A 16386-nucleotide genomic window follows, 5' to 3' on the forward strand; every position below is an offset into this window, starting at 1 on the left:
TCTTGCTTCTTCTAGGGTATAGCTTGCCTCCTTATGTTGGGCTTTACCATTTATTATCCTTTGTAGTGCTGGATTTGTGGAAAGATATTGTGTAAATTTGGTTTTGTCATGGAATATCTTGGTTTCTCCATCAATGTTAATTGAGAGTTTTGCTGGATACAGTAACCTGGGCTGGCATTTGTGTTCTCTTAGGGTCTGTATGACATCAGTCCAGGATCTTTTGGCCTTCATAGTTTCTGGCGAAAAGTCTGGTGTGATTCTGATAGGTCTCCCTTTATATGTTACTTGACCTTTTTCCCTTACTGCTTTTAATATTCTTTCTTTATTTTGTGCGTTTGGTGTTTTGACAATTATGTGACGGGAGGTGTTTCTTTTCTGGTCCAATCTATTTGGAGTTCTGTAGGCTTCTTGTATGCCTATGGGTATCTCTTTTTTTAGGTTAGGGAAGTTTTCTTCTATGATTTTGTTGAAGATATTTACTGGTCCTTTGAGCTGGTAGTCTTCACTCTCTTCTATACCTATTATCCTTAGGTTTGATCTTCTCATTGAGTCCTGGATTTCCTGTATGTTTTGGACCAGTAGCTTTTTCTGCTTTACATTATCTTTGACAGTTGAGTCAATGATTTCTATGGAATCTTCTGCTCCTGAGATTCTCTCTTCCATCTCTTGTATTCTGTTGGTGAAGCTTGTATCTACAGCTCCTTGTCTCTTCTTTTGGTTTTCTATATCCAGGGTTGTTTCCATGTGTTCTTTCTTGATTGCTTCTATTTCCATTTTTAATTCCTTCAACTGTTTGATTGTGTTTTCCTGGAATTCTTTCAGGGATTTTTGCCATTCCTCTCTGTAGGCTTCTACTTGTTTATTAATGATTTCCTGTGTTTCCCTAAGTGTGTTCATGTCTTTCTTGAAGTCCTCCAGCATCATGATCAAATATGATTTTGAAACTAGATCTTGCTTTTCTGGTGTGTTTGGATATTCCATGTTTGTTTTGGTGGGAGAATTGGGCTCCGATGATGGCATGCAGTCTTGGTTTCTGTTGCTTGGGTTCCTGCGCTTGCCTCTCGCCATCAGATTATCTCTAGCGTTACTTTGTTCTGCTATTTCTGACAGTGGCTAGACTGACCTATAAGCCTGTGTGTCAGGAGTGCTGTAGACCTGTTTTCCTCTCTTTCAGTCAGTTATGGGGACAGTGTGTTCTGCTTTCGGGCGTGTAGTTTTTCCTCTCTACAGGTCTTCAGCTGTTCCTGTGGGCCTGTGTCTTGAGTTCACCAGGCAGCTTTCTTGCAGCAGAAAATTTGGTCTTACCTGTGGTCCCGAGGCTCAGGTTCGCTCGTGGGGTGTTGCCCAGGTGCTCTCTGCAGCGGCAGCAACCAGGAAGACCTGTGCCGCCCCTTCCGGGAGCTTCAGTGCACCAGGGTTCCAGATGGTCTTTGGCTTTTTCCTCTGGCGTCCGAGATATGTGTGCAGGGAGCAGTCTCTTCTGGTTTCCCAGGCTTGTCTGCCTCTCTGAAGGTTTAGCTCTCCCTCCCACGGGATTTGGGTGCAGAGAACTGTTTATCCGGTCTGTTTCTTTCAGGTTCCGGCAGTGTCTCAGGCGCAGAGGTCCTGCCGCTCCTGGGCCCTCCCCCACGGGAGCCCAGAGGCCTTATACAGTTTCCTCTTGGGCCAGGGATGTGGGCAGGGGTGAGCAGTGTTGGTGGTCTCTTCCGCTCTGCAGCCTCAGGAGTGCCCACCTGACCAGGCGGTTGGGTCTCTCTCTCACCGGGTCTGGGAGCAGAGAGCTGCTGCGGGCCGGGATCCGCGGGTGTGGGACTTCCGGTAAACACAGAACGTGCCCGGTCCTAGAGAAATTCTGCTTCCGTGTGTCCCAAGCTCACCAGGCAGCTTTCTTGCAGCAGAAAATTTGGTCTTACCTGTGGTCCCGAGGCTCAGGTTCGCTCGTGGGGTGCTGCCCAGGGGCTCTCTGCAGCGGCAGCAACCAGGAAGCAAGCATTCACATTTTGATCATCCGTCTTGAGTTTCATTTGTTCTAGGCATCTAGGGTAATTCAATCATTTGGGCTAATAGCTAATTATCAATGAGTGCATACCATGTGTGTTTTTCTGTGATTGGGTTACCTCACTCAGGATGATGTTTTCCAGTTCCAACCATTTGCCTATGAATTTCATAAAGTCATTGTTTTTGATAGCTGAGTAATATTCCATTGTGTAGATGTACCACATTTTCTGTATCCATTCCTCTGTTGAAGGGCATCTGGGTTCTTTCCAGCTTCTGGCTATTATAAATAAGGCTGCAAGTGGAGCATGTGTCTTTTGTATATGTTGGGGCATCTTGTGGGTATATGCCCAAGAGAGGTATAGCTGGATCCTCAGGCAGTTCAATGTCCAATTTTCTGAGGAACCTCCAGACTGATTTCCAGAATGGTTGTACCAGTCTGCAATCCCACCAACAATGGAGGAGTGTTCCTCTTTCTCTGCATCCTCGGCAGCATCTGCTGTCATTTGAGTTTTTGATCTTAGCCATTCTCACTGGTGTGAGGTGAAATCTCAGGGTTGTTTTGATTTGCATTTCCCTTATGACTAAAGATGTTGAACATTTCTTTAGGTGTTTTTCAGCCATTCGGCATTCCTCAGCTGTTAATTCTTTGTTTAGCTCTGAACCCCATTTTTTAATAGGGTTGTTTGTCTCCCTGAGGTCTAACTTCTTGAGTTCTTTGTATAGTTTGGATATAAGCCCTCTATCAGTTGTAGGATTGGTAAAGATCTTTTCCCAATCGGTTGGTTGCCGTTTTGTCCTAACTACAGTGTCCTTTGCCTTACAGAAGCTTTGCAGTTTTATGAGATCCCATTTGTCGATTCTTGATCTTAGAGCATAAGCCATTGGTGTTTTGTTCAGGAAATTTTTTCAAGTGCCCATGTGTTCCAGATGCTTCCCTAGTTTTTCTTCTATTAGTTTGAGTGTATCTGGATTGATGTGGAGGTCCTCAATCCACTTGGACTTAAGCTTTGTACAGGGTGATAAGCATGGATCGATCTGCATTCTTCTACATGTTGCCCTCCAGTTGAACCAGCACCATTTGCTGAAAATGCTATCTTTTTTCCATTGGATGGTTTTGGCTCCTTTGTCAAAAATCAAGTGCCCATAGGTGTGTGGGTTCATTTCTGGGTCTTCAATTCTATTCCATTGGTCTATCTGTCTGTCTCTGTACCAATACCATGCAGTTTTTATCACTATTGCTCTGTAATACTGCTTGAGTTCAGGGATAGTGATTCCCCCTGAAGTCCTTCTATTGTTGAGGATAGTTTTAGCTATCCTGGGTTTTTTGTTATTCCAGATGAATTTGCAAATTGTTCTGTCTAACTCTTTGAAGAATTGGATTGGTATTTTGATGGGGATTTCATTGAACCCGTAGATTGCTTTTGGTAACATGGCCATTTTTACTATATTAATCCTGCCAATCCATGAGCTTGGGAGATCTTTCCATCCTCTGAGGTCTTCTTCAATTTCTTTCTTCAGAGTCTTGAAGTTCTTATTGTAAAGATCTTTTACTTGCTTTGTTAAAGTCACACCGAGGTAATTTATATTATTTGGGTCTATTATGAAGGGTGTCGTTTCCCTAATTTCTTTCTCGGCTTGTTTCTCTTTTGTGTAGAGGAAGGCTACTGATTTATTTGAGTTAATTTTATACCCAGCCACTTTGCTGAAGTTGTTTATCAGGTTTAGTAGTTCTCTGGTGGAACTTTTGGGATCACTTAAATATACTATCATATCATCTGGAAATAGTGATATTTTGACTTCTTCTTTTCCGATCTGTATCCCCTTGACATCCGTTTGTTGTCTGATTGCTCTGGCTAGAACTTCAAGAACTATATTGAATAAGTAGGGAGAGAGTGGGCAGCCTTGTCTAGTCCCTGATTTTAGTGGGATTGTTTCAAGTTTCTCTCCATTCAGTTTAATATTAGCAACTGGTTTGCTGTATATGGCTTTTACTATGTTTAGGTATGGGCCTTGAATTCCTATTCTTTCCAGGACTTTTATCATGAAGGGGTGTTGAATTTTGTCAAATGCTTTCTCAGCATCTAATGAAATTATCATGTGGTTTTGTTCTTTCAGTTTGTTTATATAATGGATCTCGTTGATGGTTTTCCGTATATTAAACCATCCCTGCATGCCTGGGATGAAGCCTACTTGATCATGGTGGATGATTGTTTTGATGTGCTCTTTGATTCAGTTAGCCAGAATTTTATTGAGTATTTTTGCGTCGATATTCATAAGGGAAATTGGTCTGAAGTTCTCTTTCTTTGTTGGGTCTTTGTGTGGTTTAGGTATTAGAGTAATTGTGACTTCATAGAACGAATTCGGTAGTGCTCCATCTGTTTCAATTTTGTGGAATAGTTTGGACAGTATTGGTATGAGGTCTTCTATGAAGGTCTGATAGAATTGTGCACTAAACCAGTTTGGACCTGGGCTCTTTTTGGTTGGGAGACCTTTAATGACTATTTCTATTTCCTTAGGAGTTATGGGGTTGTTTAACTGGTTTATCTGTTCCTGATTTAACTTCAGTACCTGGTATCTGTCCAGGAAATTGTCCATTTCCTGCAGATTTTCAAGTTTTGTTGAATATAGGCTTTTGTAGTAGGATCTGATGATTTTTTGAATTTCCTCTGAATCTGTAGTTATGTCTCCCTTTTCATTTCTGATTTTGTTAATTTGGACACACTCCGTGTGTCCTCTCATTAGTCTGGCTAAGGGTTTATCTATTTTGTTGATTTTCTCAAAGAACCAACTTTTGGTTCTGTTGATTCTTTCTATTGTCCTTTGTGTGTCTACTTGGTTTATTTCAGCTCTGAGTTTGATTATTTCCAGCCTTCTACTCCTCCTGGGTGTATTTCTTCTTTTTGTTCTAGAGCTTTTAGGTGTGCTGTCAAGCTGGTGACATATGCTCTCTCCTGTTTCTTTCTGCAGGCACTCAGAGCTATGAGTTTTCATGTTAGCACAGCTTTCATTGTGTCCCATAATTTTGGGTATGTTGTACCTTCATTTTCATTATATTCTAAAAAGTTTTTAATTTCTTTCTTTATTTCTTCCTTGACCAGGTTATCGTTGAGTAGAGCATTGTTCAACTTCCGTGTATATGTGGGCGTTTTCCCTTATTTTTATTGAAGACCAGCTTTAGGCCGTGGTGGTCTAATAGGACGCATGGGATTATTTCTATCTTTCTGTATCTGTTGAGGCCTGTTTTTTGACCAATTATATGGTCAATTTTGGAGAAAGTACCATGAGGAGCTGAGAAGAATGTATATCCTTTTGCTTTAGGATAGATTGTTCTATAAATATCTGTTATGTCCATTTGGTTTATGACTTCTCTTAGTCTGTCTATGTCTCTGTTTAATTTCTGTTTCCATGACCTGTCCATTGATGAGAGTGGGGTGTTCAAATCTCCTACTATTATTGTGTGAGGTGCAATGTGTTTTGGGCTTTAGTAAGATTTCTTTTACATATGTAGGTACCCTTGTATTTGGGGCATAGATATTTAGTATTGAGAGTTCATCTTGGTGGATTTTTCCTTTGATGAATATGACGTGTCCTTCCTTATCTTTTGTCATGACTTTTAGTTGGAAATTGATTTTATTTGATATTAGAATGTCTACTCCAGCTTGCTTCTTCTGACCATTTGCTTGGAAGGTTGTTTTCCAGCCTTTCACTCTGAGGTAGTGTTTGTCTTTGTCTCTGAGGTGTGTTTCCTGTAGGCAGCAGAATTCAGGGTCCTCATTGCATATCCAGTTTGTTAATCTATGTCTTTTTATTGTGGAGTTGAGACCATTGATGTTGAGAGATATTAAGGAATAATGATTATTGCTTCCTGTTATATTCATATTTGGATGTGAGATTATGTTTGTATGCTTTTCTTCTCTTTGTTTTGTTGCCAAGATGATTAGTTTCTTGCTTTTTCTAGGGTGTAGCTTGCCTCCTTATGTTGGGCTTTACCATTTATTATCCTTTGTAGCGCTGGATTTGTAGATAGATATTGTGTAAATTTGGTTTTTTCATGGAATATCTTGGTTTCTCCATCTACGTTAATTGAGTTTTGCAGGATAAGGTAACCTGGGCTGGCATTTGTGTTCTATTAGGGTCTGTATGACATCTGTCCATGATCTTCTGGCTTTCATAATCTCTGGCGAGAAGTCTGGTTTGATTCTGATAGGTCTGCCTTTATTTGTTACTCTACTTTTTCCCTTACTGCTTTTAATATTCTTTCCTTATTTTGTGCATTTGGTGTTTTGACTATTATGTGACGGGAGGAGTTTCTTTTCTGGTCCAATCTATTTGCAATTCTGTAGGGTTCTTGTACGCTTATGGGCATCTCTTTCTTTAGGTTAGAGAAGTTTTCTTCTATGACTTTGTTGAAGATATTTGCTGGTCCTTTGAGCTGGGATTCTTCACTCTCTTCTATACCTATTATCCTTAGGTTTGATCTTCTCATTGAGTCCTGGATTTCTTGTATGTTTTGGACCAGTAGCTTTTTCTGCTTTACATTATCTTTGACAGTTGTGTCGATGATTTCTATGGAATCTTCTGCTCCTGAGATTCTCTCTTCCACTTCTTGTATTCTGTTGGTGAATCTTGTATGTACAGCTCCTTGTCTCTTCTTTTGGTTTTCTATATCCAGGGTTGTTTCCCTGTGTTCTTTCTTGATTGTTTCTATTTCAATTTTTAAATCCTTCAACTGTTTGGTTGTGTTTTCCTGGAATTCTTTCAGGGATTTTTGTGATTCCTCTCTGTAGGCTTCTACTTGTTTATTTATGTTTTCCTGTGTTTCTCTAAGGGAGTTCTTCATGTCTTTCTTGAAGTCCTCCAGCATCATGATCAAATATGATTTTGAATCTAGATCTTGCTTTTCTGGTGCGTTTGGATATTCAGTGTTTGCTTTGGTGGGAGAATTGGGCTCCGATGATGCCATGTAGTCTTGGTTTCTGTTGCTTGGGTTCCTGTGCTTGCCTCTTGCCATTAGATTATCTCTGGTGTTACTTTGTTCTGCTATTTCTGACAGTGAGTAGACTGTCCTATAAGCCTTTGTGTCAGGAGTGTTGTAGACCCGTTTTCCTGTTTTCTTTCAGCCAGTTATGGGAAGAGAGTGTTCTGCTTTCGGGTGTGTAGTTTTTTCTGTCTACAGGTCTTCAGCTGTTCCTGTGGGCCTGTGTCCTGAGTTCACCAGGCAGGTCACTTGGAGCAGAAAAGTTGGTCTTACCTGTGGTCCTGAGGCTCATGTTTGCTCGTGGGATATTGCTTATGAGCTCTCCATGAGGGCAGCAACCAGGAGTACCTGTGCCGCCCTTTACGGGAGCCCCCGTGTACCAGGGTCCCAGGTGGCATTTTATGTTTTCCTCTGGAATCAGAAATGTGGGTAGAGTGTAGTCTCTTCTGGCTTCCCAGGTGTGTCTGCCTCTCTGAAGGTTTAGCTCTCCCTCCCATGGCATTTGGGTGCAGAGAACTGTTGATTCAGTCCCTTCAGGTTCTGGTGGTGTCTGGGGCACAGGGTACCTGCAGCTCCACTGCCCCTATTTACTGTTTCCCAGAGGCCATATACAGTTTCCACTTGGGCCAGGGATGTGGACAGGGGTGGGCAGTATTGGTGGTCTCTTCTGCTCTGCAGTCTCAGGAGTGCCCACCTGTCCGGGTGGTGAGCTCTCTCTCCCACGGGGTTTGGGAGCAGTGAGTTGAGGGTGGGGATTAGTGAGGTTTGGAATCCAGCTAAAAACCAGAAGTGTCCTGTCCTAGAGGAATTTTGCCTCTGTGTGTCCTGAGACCACCATTCAGGTAGCTTGGAGCAGAAAAGTTGGTCTTACCTGAGGTCCTGCGGCTCAAGTTTGCTTGTGGGTGTTGCTTTTGAGCTCTCCATGAGGGCAGCAACCAGGAGGACCTGCGTAGCCCTTTCCGGGAGCCCCCGTGTACCAGGGTCCCAGATGGCGTTTGGTGTTTTCCTCTGGAGTCAGAAATGTGGGCAGAGTGTAGTCTCTTCTGGCTTCCCAGGTGTGTCTGCCTCTCTGAAGGTTTAGCTCTCCCTCCCACGGGATTTGGGTGCAGAGAACTGTTCATCTGGTCCCTTCAGGTTCCGGCGGTGTCTCGGGCGCAGGGGACCTGCAGCTCCAGTGCCCCTGTCTACCGTTTCCCAGAGGCCGTATTTTGGTTAGGTTTATTATAATGTATTTCTTTCCCCCCTTTTTCCCAATTTTTGAGTTTTTTTATGACATATTTTAATCTTAAAACAGATAGCATTCTTCATAGAAAAGCAAAGGATCGCTTTCATTTGCTTTGCTTATGCATTTTTTTCTATTGTTTGCACCTTAGTTAGGGTTACTATTGCTCTGGTGACACACCATAACAAAAAGAAAAGGGTTTATTAGGTCTACACTTCCATATCACTGTTCAGCATCAAAGGAAAGTTAGCAAGACAGAAACATGTAGGCAGGAGCTTATGTAGAGGCTATGGAAGAATGCTGCTACTGTCTTGTTTCCCATGGCTTTCCCAGTCTTTCTTAAAGAATCTAGGAATCCCAGACCTGAAATGACCCCACAAAATTGACTGAGACCTCCCATATCAATCACTAATTATGAAAATGCTCTATAGTCTTTCTTTACAGCCTGATTTTATAGATAGGTTTTCTGAATTGACACAAAACTAGCCAGCACAACACAGCACAAAATATCACACATGAATATGTTTTTCTCAGTATCAAATATATCTTCTTTCTCCAACTTCTCCCATATAAGCCCCCATTAGTTTATCTTCCCAACTTCAACTACTCGTTTTAGATCCACTGAGTCCACTTAGTGCTACCTGAGTGCAGGGCTATGTTTGCGGGTAGTCTACTACATATTATGTCCAAAGTAAGCTGACTTTCCCTCTCCTACCAGCCATCAATTGACAATGGATGGATATAGAAATAAATTGTATCTTAAATACATTTATAGCCATCATGAGACTCTCTCCCTTCATCATAGAAGTTTCTTTTGCAGTATGTAAGAGACTTAAGGTTAAGGTATAAATACAGAATAGAGAGCTCTTTCAACCAGAAGCTGCAGACCCTTAACAGACACTGTCTCTATTAATGTCTTTACCTTAGAGTTCCAAAAATCAAGAGCTGTGATAAACCAATTTCTATAATTTTCAAGGAGACTTTGACCCAGCAACGTTAGTCTATTAGAGTGACACAAATAGCCTGGGGCAAGATGTAATACTCTTTCACTACTGGTTTTTATTCATCTCTAAGATGACTTAGCTTTTGTGGTATTCTAAATTTTTCTTACCTGTTGAATTTTATGGTAGAGTGGAATAACTGGTACTCTTTAATTATGAACATCTTTCATTTAGAAAGAAAGTATTAGTATAAAAATTGAAAGTTACATTTTCCTCCAAGGCAAAATGTAGACCAAAATGTAATCCTTGATCATCTGAGAATTTATTTTGAAATTTTTCCTTTCTCAGCTGTTTTATTAAAGAATCTATTTAATCCACAGTCATGTTATTAAAATCATTTTTTTCTCTCAACATACATTCCTTATTTGTGTTTAATTGTACATTTTTGGAGCAGGCAAGATAGCCACAGCATAGTTGCTCTCTACTAAACATTGAGTAATGTTCCAACCTATAAGGCTCACTGATTCATTTCCAAGAATTGTCTTTCTTTTAAACTCACTGGCAGGTACCTTATTTTTCCCATTTTGCAGGAAAATGGGCAGTTGTCATGGAAATTGGTGAGGCATTCATTGCTGTTATCATTAGGTCTTTAGCTTCTCCTTGGCATTGCAACAAGCAGTTTTCACTTTATGAGCTAATATTTCCATTCAAATAGCTTCAAGGCCCCATTTACCTTATTATAGATGGACTAAAACCGATCTGGCAAAGGGACACAATTCAACAGTACACGATGTCTAGATTAAGTAGAGTATGGACCAATAAATATCTCGAGCATTATGTGTTTATACCATGCTCTGTAAAACAAGGAATTTTAATGTAACCTTGGGCTTTTCCATTCATGCCCCGGTTTCCAAATAATGACTTGGAGGCTTATTTACTTATAAATAAGTGCCTAGGTTGGCTTGTTTCCTGACTAGCTCATAACTTATGTAATCCATTTCAACTCTTCTATGTCTGCCACGAGGCTGGTTACTTCTCCTCAGTTTTATGTGTCTGATTTCCTCAGGGTCCAAGGTGAATCTCTAGCTCTTGACTTTCCAGAGTTCTTGCCTTGTTACCGGAACACACACCTTCTATTTCCTGCCTTTTGTTAGTAAGCCATCAGCTTTATATTGAGAGGCGATTCTTCCTCAAAGTACATAGATGTTATTCCTACATTTTAAGATGGCCAAGCATGTTCCCTTTATGAACATTTCCCTGAAATGCTTTGATGAATGTTCTTTATTAGATAACATTTTATTATTTGAAAGACCCCCTAATGTTTTCTTTGACATAAAATATGATTTTTACCTGCTGATGTTTTTTGAAGTGGTAGCAGGTGTCATTTATTGTTGATTGCTAAACATTATGTGTTTATGGCAGTTATTCCCCAAAAGACAGGCGTTAGTAACAAACAGAAATTTTTGTTTTTGTTAGATTATCCAATGTGACATAGCCTCTAGGATGTGGTCAAAATCGATATAATCTGTTTATAGAAGAAAATCCTTCAAATATATCTTATATTTATCTGTAGACAATCTATATATTTAAAGGTAGCTTATACCAGTATAAAGCCATTCTTAATATTGGGAAGAGCTGTTCTGTGACCTGTCATGTCTTCAGTCTTAGTTTATATACTTACAGAACTATACTTAGGATACATTGTTACATTTTAAAATTTGGAAGGTGAATGAGCTCCAGGTAGACAAGATAGCTGGTCTGGGATGTTGGCCAGGTTAATTAGTTTAGAATCCAGCATTAACTTGTTTCCAAAGCTATAATGCTGATATTTGATTGATTTTTTTCTATAATCATCTCTTCACTTAAGCCACATCCAATAGAAATAGTTATTTAATGAATTATTTTAAAGTAATGGAGAAAAGCTAGCAACTTTTTATGTTTAATTTTATAGGCGGTGCCTCATTGGATCTTAAAGCCTGTCCTCATAAACCATCAAAATGGATCCTTGACATGACTTGGCTGAATTTGGTGGAACTTAGCAAACTTAAACAGTTTTCAGACATCCTCGATCAGGTAACATGTTCTTTGAGTATATTTAAGCTGCTGTCATGGTGAGCAGCTTTCAGACCCATTGCTGCAGCGTTTGTGGGAGAGAGATGCTTCCCACACTGTCAGTCTTAGAGGGTATTGCATGCCTTTGACATTTGGGCTTCCTGCAGCTTATCCAGTCTGAAAGCAACAGCTCTCATTGAAGGCCAGCTACTCAGGGAGAAGTGTGCCCAGGAAGTTTAATAAGAATTGTTTCAGCATTGTCACTATCATCAATGAAGGTCTACATACAGGTCTATATGCAGGAAGGGCTATACAGAGGAAGACTGATAGCTCGGATTTGATAGAATAACTATGTGCATTCATAATTATACACGTGTGCTCTCTTTAGAGGTTAAATAGAAGTGTAAACAATCTTTTCTACTAAACTTCCTTGTCCTTGTCTCTCTCTTTGCTCTTCCTCTGCTCTTACTCCTGGTTTTATTTCAGTTATTTATCAGGTCTGAAACTCATGCTAACATTTGTGTCTTCATCTATAGATTTCAGTGTTCTTTAAATCATTTAGTTGCCCAAAAATCTATGTATGTACTGGAATCATAAAATTTGAGTGTAGGACAAGGCTGGAAGGAGATTTTTTTCAATATATGGTGGCCTTAGAGAATTAAGATTAACAGCATAATTCACCCCCCATGGGGCAGATTGAAGGGGATATGGCTGATTGTTCTGACCAGGAAGTGTCTTGAGATGGGTTTTTAACTTTTAACATTCACGTTCACCAGGCACATGAATTCTGATTTGTTTTATACCTTGGCTCATAACTGGTGTTATTACTAACCAGTAATTTGTGTATAGTCAATTGTTTTGGGTAAAATAACTCATTTTTTGAGTTATTAATGTACTCTAGTACTGTAGTTTATTCTTCCAGCAGAACACACCAGGAATCATCCCTGGATCATTCTGGTCAGAGATAACCGCTTTTGAGAGAGTGTGTCATGCCTGAAATCCTGCCCCATCATACAACAGAATATTTCATGCATCATGAAAAGCAGATTTTTTTCTAATATGATAATTTCTAAATGCAAACCCAGGACATTCTTCCTTTGATTAAACTAGGAAGTAGCCTTGGGGCTTTCATCAAGTGGATTATCAGAAGATATATGAGTCTGTTAGTTTATAGATGTGATTTGTTTGTTTGACGCTTTTGATGTTCTTGCCTCTGTAAGTCTGGTGTCCTATTGGTACCTAACTCCAGAGGGTAATGCTCCGTGTGCTTTGCCAATTGCTTACAAGCAGCAGGTCTCTGATCATCTGTGTGATGATGATATTAAATATAATATCTCAAATTACTTTAGGTCGATAGAATATTGATCCCAAACCTGTTTATTCAATAACAAATATGTATTAAGTGCCTTCCTTTGTGTCAGAAGTGGTCCTAGGAAATGAGAAAACATGAATGAATGGGGCCTAATTATAAGAGGATTTTTATGGAGCAAATAAGACTTCCTCAAGATAATGAAAATGAGACTCCATTGATTTTTCTTTCCTTATAAATTTATTACTGTAAAGGCAGAGGTGAAATCAAGTATTTCAGGACTCCTCCTCCCTTGGCAGCTAGCTATAGACCGGTGCTAACCTAGACTGATTTTGGAATAAGTCGTCTGTGATCTTATACAGTCAGACATTGTTCCTAGGATATAAAGCTTAAACGTAGTGAAAGTAGCTTACATATGCCTAGAACGGTCAGAAAGTTTGACGGAAAATGACCATGAAAAATCACTGAAAGACTTTTGTGGGACATGACACACTTCTTAACCCATGGTGTTTTCAGATATCAAGGAACGAAAAATTGTGGAGAATTTGGTTTGACAAAGAAAACCCAGAAGAGGAGCCACTTCCTAATGCCTACGATAAATCTCTTGACTGCTTTAGACGCCTCCTTCTTATTAGGTCCTGGTGTCCCGACAGAACCATTGCCCAGGTAAAATATGTATTAAAAGGAAAGAACAGAGAAGGTTCTAAAGGAGAAGTTTCCTTTAAATTTAAAGAAGTATTTTGAATGTGATTATCAACCAGAATTTCCTTGTGGGCTTCTAAGCAATTTCCTAGTGAGACAAATGTGATAAATGGAGACGCAAACAACAAATGAAGTACTGAGGTGCACACTTCCCTAAGTGATTTATTAAACCCCCTTGGTCCTAGTGGTAAAACAAAAGCAAATGAGAAAATCATGATTCTGAGCTTGGCATGTAAGAATAACATAAACGTAATGTATTATTCTCATGTATCATTTTATAATAACTCAGAAATGATATAGCTGCTCTATTTTCCTAGCTGTAAATCAGCTTTCATATAAGCAAGAAAACCACAGAAGCAGCAAGAGAGCCATCTAGCAGGACAGACATGGCTCACCCCTAGAGAATGCCACAGCTCTAGGTGAGAGGAATGAGGCTGTCCTAAAACCAAATTCTGCAAATGGCTTAACTATGAACTCTTATCCCCAAAGGAAGTCTTTTCTCCAAGACTTTTTATATTCTGGTCTTACACAAGAGGCATTCCCCAACTGAAAATGTACAGGTCTTGCTTTCACAATTACATCTTTACACAATTCATTACAGGCAGACTTGTTAATGGCTTTCATAAAGCAACCATAGAGTGAAACCTGCTAGACTCTGTATTCACCTTAGTGTCTGTAGGGAGGGTTACAGAATGTAGACGTTAACTACCTCCAACTCGACTCAGGTACCTTGGATCATAAGAGTAGCGGGATCCTTATTGAGAAAATAAAAATGAGTTTGGTCATGTAAGGCATTGAGGTCACCCTGTTACTCACTTTCCCCTTTCAACTTTATCGTTTTTACTCTGCCCCAGTGAATGGTCAAACAGTTGCCCTTTTTAAAGGCAGAATTGGAGGGAAGGTGTAGGTGCAGCTGGTTCTTTATCCTTCCTGCCTCCTTACCTCCATTCTCATTTCCCCCAGAAAATGTTTAGTGTCAAAGATTGTGAGGGCCCGAGATTGCTCTGTAAGGTCTCCCTCTTTGTCAGGCTTTGTCATCCTCAGATGGGTCACCAGTGTGGCTTCTTTGCTATTCACACTTTGTATCTTCTTGCCCCCTCTGATGCATCCATTTTAAAATAAATGGCAAGGACATTCCGTCATGAGCTTTCCAAGCCCTCCAGTGAATTCCTGTGGCCCTTACAACAATGCTCAGTTCCCAAATAAAATCTAGACGGTCCTCTGGAAATATATCATACCCTCTGAAATTTGTATCTGTATGAGTCCTTTTAAAATTTATTGCTAGATATAAGTTCTACAAAGTGGATGCACTTGGTCCCCATTCCCTACCAGCAGTATAAGGTTACAAATGATGCTCTTCATTTTGTCTGGCGGGATTCTCCACAGCAGGGGCTGTCAGGTGGGTTGGCTACAAGAACACTGTACCGTTAGAGGGTGTCTAATGCTACATCCACAGTGATATATAAAAAAACATGCCAGAAAGGAAGGTCAGTCTGTATGAGGTAGCTTCTCAGTTTCATTCCCCCACCCCTACTCAAAACTTGAGCCTGTGAAATTGAGACCAGATGGAACAAAATGTTCTTTGGACTTGGACGGAGTCACCTGTGAAAAATATAGCCTGTATATTTACTTGTGCCAATGAGGTGTTAAGGTTTTATGGGTTGGCAGGCTGTGCAGAAGCCGGGCTGGCCCACACCAAATCATCACTTACACAAATTGTACTGGATGTCCTCCATGCACACGAGACAACTTATTCTTGTCTGCTCCAACATTCCTGCACACATGTTCACTGCACAGATGACTTTCCTTTGCCTCTTCATTTCAGCTTAAATGTTCCCTTGTTAGGCTGCGTACTCTGGTGAAGTTCTGAGCTATTAATTGGTCTTGTTGTTGCAATCCTCTTTTTTTTTTTTTAATAACTTGAGTATTTCTTATATACATTTCGAGTGTTATTCCCTTTCCCGGTTTCCGGGCAAACATCCCCCTCACCCTCCCCTTCTTTATGGGTGTTCTCCTCCCCATCCTCCCCCCCTTGCCGCCCTCCCCCCATCAATCTAGTTCACTGGGGGTTCAGTCTTAGCAGGACCCAGGGCTTCCCCTTCCACTGGTGCTCTTACTAGGATATTCATTGCTACCTATGAGGTCAGAGTCCAGGGTCAGTCCATGTATAGTCTTTAGGTAGTGGCTTAGTCCCTGGAAGCTCTGGTTGCTTGGCATTGTTGTACATATGGGGTCTCGAGCCCCTTCAAGCTCTTCCAGTTCTTTCTCTGATTCCTTCAACAGGGGACCTATTCTCAATTCAGTGGTTTGCTGCTGGCATACGCCTCTGTGTTTGCTGTATTCTGGCTGTGTCTCTCGGGAGAGATCTACATCCGGCTCCTGTCGGCCTGCACTTCTTTGCTTCATCCATCTTGTCTAATTGGATGGTTGTATATGCATGGGCCACATGTGGGGCAGGCTCTGAATGGGTGTTCCTTCTGTGTCTGTTTTAATCTTTGCCTCCCTATTCCCTGCAAAGGGTATTCTTGTTCCCCTTTTAAAGAAGGAGTGAAGCATTCACATTTTGATCATCCGTCTTGAGTTTCATTTGTTCTAGGCATCTAGGGTAATTCAAGCATTTGGGCTAATAGCCACTTATCAATGAGTGCATACCATGTGTGTTTTTCTGTGATTGGGTTACCTCACTCAGGATGATATTTTCCAGTTCCATCCATTTGCCTACGAATTTCATAAAGTCATTGTTTTTGATAGCTGAGTAATATTCCATTGTGTAGATATACCGCGTTTTCTGTGTCCATTCCTCTGTTGAAGGGCATCTGGGTTCTTTCCAGATTCTGGCTATTATAAATAAGGCTGCAATGAACATAGTGGAGCACGTGTCTTTTTTATATGTTGGGGCATCTTTTGGGTATATGCCCAAGAGAGGTATAGCTGGATCCTCAGGCAGTTCAATGTCCAATTTTCTGAGGAACCTCCAGACTGATTTCCAGAATGGTTTTACCAGTCTGCAATCCCACCAACAATGGAGAAGTGTTCCTCTTTCTCCGCATCCTCGCCAGCATCTGCTGTCACCTGAGTTTTTGAACTTAGCCATTGTCACTGGTGTGAGGTGAAATCTCAGGGTTGTTTTGATTTGCATTTCCCATATGACTAAAGATGTTGAACATTTCTTTAGGTGTTTCTC

General features: G+C 40.7%; 1 protein-coding gene across 1 annotated transcript in view; it reads left to right on the forward strand.

Moving 5' to 3' along the window:
- Dnah5 (dynein, axonemal, heavy chain 5) overlaps positions 1-16386 on the forward strand; it is a 283019-nt gene that overhangs the window by 229434 nt on the left and 37199 nt on the right. Inside the window, 2 exon segments of the mRNA NM_001419569.1 lie at positions 11091-11212; positions 13017-13166. Of these exon segments, the coding sequence (NP_001406498.1) occupies positions 11091-11212; positions 13017-13166 (272 nt within the window).

The sequence above is a fragment of the Rattus norvegicus genome, chromosome 2 (genome assembly GCF_021556685.1).
Source record: "Rattus norvegicus strain SHRSP/BbbUtx chromosome 2, alternate assembly SHRSP_T2T, whole genome shotgun sequence".
NCBI lineage: Eukaryota > Metazoa > Chordata > Mammalia > Rodentia > Muridae > Rattus > Rattus norvegicus.